This window comes from Centruroides sculpturatus, unplaced genomic scaffold (assembly GCF_000671375.1).
Source record: "Centruroides sculpturatus isolate CEXI.00-Female unplaced genomic scaffold, Cexi_2.0 scaffold261, whole genome shotgun sequence".
In the NCBI taxonomy this organism is placed as follows: Eukaryota; Metazoa; Arthropoda; class Arachnida; order Scorpiones; family Buthidae; genus Centruroides; species Centruroides sculpturatus.
Window position 1 is genome coordinate 173373 of NW_019384426.1, and position 4238 is coordinate 177610.

The following is a 4238-nucleotide window of genomic DNA, read 5'->3' on the forward strand; positions in this document are numbered from 1 at the left end:
ATGGGTTCTTACAATAGTTTAGACCAGATACATTCGCGAAAGTGGTCGCTTATTACAGGTGTTGTATGTTGTTTCGGACAAAAATCGATGCCCGCGGTCGCGTTACACGGGTGGTCGTTTAATACAGGTAACTTATACGAAGACTCTATGGATAAACTATACCGTGCCAGAAATTTTTGCCCGTTTTGACAGGTGCCCGTCGAATGCAGGTGGTCGCCTAAGCTGTTTTCACTGTACTAAATTTGCCTTTTAGTATATTTTCAAAGAAAAAGATTTCGCAACGAAAAAATTTATCCTAATATTTTACAAATTAAAAATTTTCTATTTTAATAAGAAATTTTATAGCTTTATTTCTAGCTCTCAAGAAATGCACTCTTTCATTTATTACAGGTAATTTTTTGAGGCACACTACTAAATGTTTTACTATAAATGTATATAGTATTCAATTATAATATATTGATATAGAGTTTCAAGCAATAAAAATGGAGCCAATGTTCTCTAGTTTACAGCTCCTGGACGAAGAAAGATAATTCCGTTTTTATTATAAAGTGAATCAACCGATAGACTATTACAAGGGTGGCCAACCTGCGGCTCGCGAGCCACATGCGGCTCTTTGAAGGATTATTTGTGGCTCTCGATAAATGTACCCGAGTTCTTTTTTCATTTTTGTGTTATTACATTTTAAAAAATTGTTATCGTTCCGTATGTGTTTCAAAATGTCTTTTAAATTACTAACAACAAATATGAAAGACTAAGTGAAACGTTGTAACAAATTTCCGTCCAATTTCCGTCCAAGTTAAGAATGATATGACTCATTAAAAACTGCGCAAAAGAATATAAACAGTGGCGTAATCGTCCGTTATCCACTGACTCCAGACCGATTTTGAATTTGTAAACTGTCATTACAATGGACAGTTGACATTGTGCTCTGGAGGAAACAATTTGTATCACTCTTGCTACGGATACAATTTGTAACCTGAAATTTTTTGCATACCTTTTTAACAGGGCTGTGGAGTCGGAGTCGTGGAGTTTTGGTGTTTTAGCCGGAGTCGGAGTCGGATGGTAAGGAAAAGTCGGAGTCGGAGTTGGAGTCGGTAGATTTTTACGCGACTCTACAGCCCTGGCAGGGCTGTGGAGTCGGAGTCGGAGTCGGTAGATTTTTACGCGACTCTACAGCCCTGGCAGGGCTGTGGAGTCGGAGTCGGAGTCGGATTGGTAAGGAGGAGTCGGAGTCGGTAGATTTTTACGCGACTCCACAGTCCTGCTTTTTAATACGTATTTAATTGCGGCTCGCGAAAAATTTCAAATTTTGAAAAATGGCTCGGACTATCAAGGAGCTTGGCCACCCTGGGACTATTATAAGATACGATAACTGCTAAAATTCTTCTCATTGAATTATCTTAAATTCAGACGACGCAACACATGGACGATGTGAAAGAGAGAATATATCCCGGGAGGTATTTATAACAGCGATTCGTCTCTATTTAGGTGTTAGAGACGTCAAGAAATCACAGAAAACTTCGCATGTCTAAATCTCCAACAAATTGCAGTGTTCGGTAGTTTTAGCCACTCTTCTACTCAGTTACAATCTATGTCAAATTTTGCAAGATATTTCAGTTATACTAAAAAATAAGTCAAATAAATTCATATGACATTAGGTTTGAATTTTTGAAGGCTTCATTCTATTTTCATTTCAATTTTTCGTTTCAGATATATGAAACTTGTACACTTGTAAGAAAACAGACTATAGGCCTATTACTAAATCAATAAATTTTATAAGACAAGTTTATTTATAAATTTGATTCTTTCAGATAAGGTGTTTAAATAATTAATGCTGAATGTTCCGAAAATTAGTAGAACCAAAAGAGCAATAAGAAGAAATCGTTATTTGACTACATTATCAGCCTTACATATCTCTTAGAAAATATAATTAACACTATCCATCAATGGCTCGAAAACAGCGCCTCGATTATATGTTAACCAATATGTTTGTCACTGACATGTATCCTTTATCATTAATGGACAAGAAATGTTTCAGAGACTTTGTAAAAGAATTGGACAGTGAGTACGATTTACCATCTCGAACGACTTTAGAAAAAGTACTTTTCGTCGATAAATTCAATGTTTTAAATGAAAGACTGCATGAAATTCTCTCGCAAGTCGAATTCACAACGATTTCAATTGGCACGTGGATATCGAAATGTTCAGACAGGAAATATATTTCATTCAAGTGCCATTTTCTGTGGGAAAAGCAACTCCACGAGGTCGTTCTAGCTACGAAAGAAGCATCTTTTGTCACACCTCTACGGACAAGACAGGTATTATATAGCCTTACTTATAGTATCAATCACAGAATATTCGCTGGTTTTTATTAATTTAAGATTTTTACGGATTTTTTTCAGCTGTTGGATCAAATTATTGATAACTGGAAGTTTGAGGATAAGATTCGATTTACAGTGAGCATTAATATGGAAGATATTTCAGGAGCTGAAAATATTTTACGAAATATTCCGAACTTGCCGTCTTTAACAGATACATTAGATCAGCTTGCAAATTGTTATGCTGAGATTGCCGAAATTAATCGTCTCGTAGAAAAATGCGAAACCATTTTGAAAATTCTTATGCTATCTGCTGAAAATGAATATAGGATTACGCCTTCATACAAAACAGAAAATAGTCCTCAATCCACATCTACCTTAACTTGGAGAAATGTTTATAAGTTGATAAAACAAATTTTAAAATTATGGGAAGAATCACAGGCAATATATGATATAACACGTTGTTCGTTGTCATCTCGAGATATAGAAAAATTAAAAGTCTGCATTAGTTATTTTGATCTCATTTCTCAGACACTGCAGCATATCAGTAATTTTCAATTTGCCACACATTCAATGACAATTCCTATATTAAACGGTATTTTTAATAAATTAGAAAGTATAAAAAATAATTCACCAGAAAAAATAAATATTGTCGAAAAGTTAAAAACGTCTGTAAACTTTTGTCTAAAAAGTCTTGAAGCAAATGATATATCTTTAATTAGTACAATACTTGATCCGCGATTTAAAACACTAGGATTTTCACAACCATATATTGAGCAAACTGCAAGGATGAAAGTTAAACATAAATTATCTGAAATTCGACAAAAGAAAAGAAATCGTGCCTCACCAGAAAGAATCTGCTTGAACGAAGAAATGCCTGTTCTTGACTATTTAAGTGGAAAAAGAAGAGAAATCTACGAACCAGTTACTATCGAACTTGATGATTACTTAAAGGAACCAACAATTCGTTCAACCGAAGACCCATTACAGTATTGGGAAAACAGTAAATGTAAATTTCCAAATATTTACTCCATTGCTCTACAATACTTGTGTATACCTGCTAGTATTTTATGTTCAGAATGGATGCGATCAGTTTCATCGATGCTGTCAAATGGCGATTCCGATGAAATAAATTCAGAAAAAGTAGACAAATTTATATTTCTAAAACGAAACAGATGGATAATAACCGGTGAGACAACTTACTGTATGCATTCGAGTTAAATTATCTTTTAATTGTTTATAATCAACCTCGATACTGTAATAACTACATATTTGAGTAAGTTAAACCATCTACTTAGGAGTTTCTGTTTATAGAAAATCCATTATAGTTACGTAAATGAATTTGCTGTTATTTTTTGTTATGTGTTTAAGTAGTAAATAAAATTGCAAAATGAAAATAAGATCGTAATCTTTACCATTGTTTTAATTAAATTAAATATCGATAATTAACTATGTTTGTAAATATTACATTTAAGATTACAATTAAGACATATATAGAGACAGTTCTTAGCCCGCAATTTCGAGAAACCCGGCTTCAGTCTATACAAAAATTTTAAATATTTTTGAGGTAATTCAGATTGAATATTTCAGATTTCATGCAACGTAAATATGGTTACACCTATCAACTGAATAGGGAAAAGATATCTTACTGAATGGCATAACACAGAAAGGAATTAAACATTTCATCATTGAATATAGTTCATTGAAGATATTAATAGTGTTCTACCGAAAATAATTTTTTCAAACAAAGAAATAGAATAATGCCATAAAAAAGTAAGGACTTTTCGCTTTGTTATTTGTTATTTTCATATAATATCTTTGAAATAAACATCAAATGTGTATTTTTAACAGTTCGCATTTTTGATGTGAAAAAATAAAGAATGATATCGTATGTTTTTAGAGTTAATAGTTAATACTAAC

The 4238-nt window shown here is 32.9% G+C and overlaps 1 protein-coding gene across 1 annotated transcript; it reads left to right on the top strand.

The window, feature by feature from the left end:
- Window positions 1-1830: 1830 nt before the first annotated feature.
- LOC111619566 (zinc finger BED domain-containing protein 1-like) lies at window positions 1831-3601 on the top strand. The gene is made up of 2 exons (XM_023361312.1): window positions 1831-2318; window positions 2403-3601. The coding sequence occupies exons 1-2, from the start codon at window positions 1947-1949 to the stop codon at window positions 3537-3539; spliced, it is 1509 nt and encodes a 502-aa protein (XP_023217080.1). The 5' UTR covers window positions 1831-1946; the 3' UTR covers window positions 3540-3601.
- The last annotated feature ends 637 nt before the right edge of the window (window positions 3602-4238 follow it).

Excerpts from the sequence above, each read along its gene's own strand:
- LOC111619566 (XM_023361312.1), top strand. The coding sequence starts at position 1,947 with ATGGCTCGAAAACAGCGCCTCGATTATATGTTAACCAATATGTTTGTC. Across the intron at positions 2,319-2,402 it reads CACCTCTACGGACAAGACAG|CTGTTGGATCAAATTATTGA; the intron begins GTATTATATAGC and ends GATTTTTTTCAG.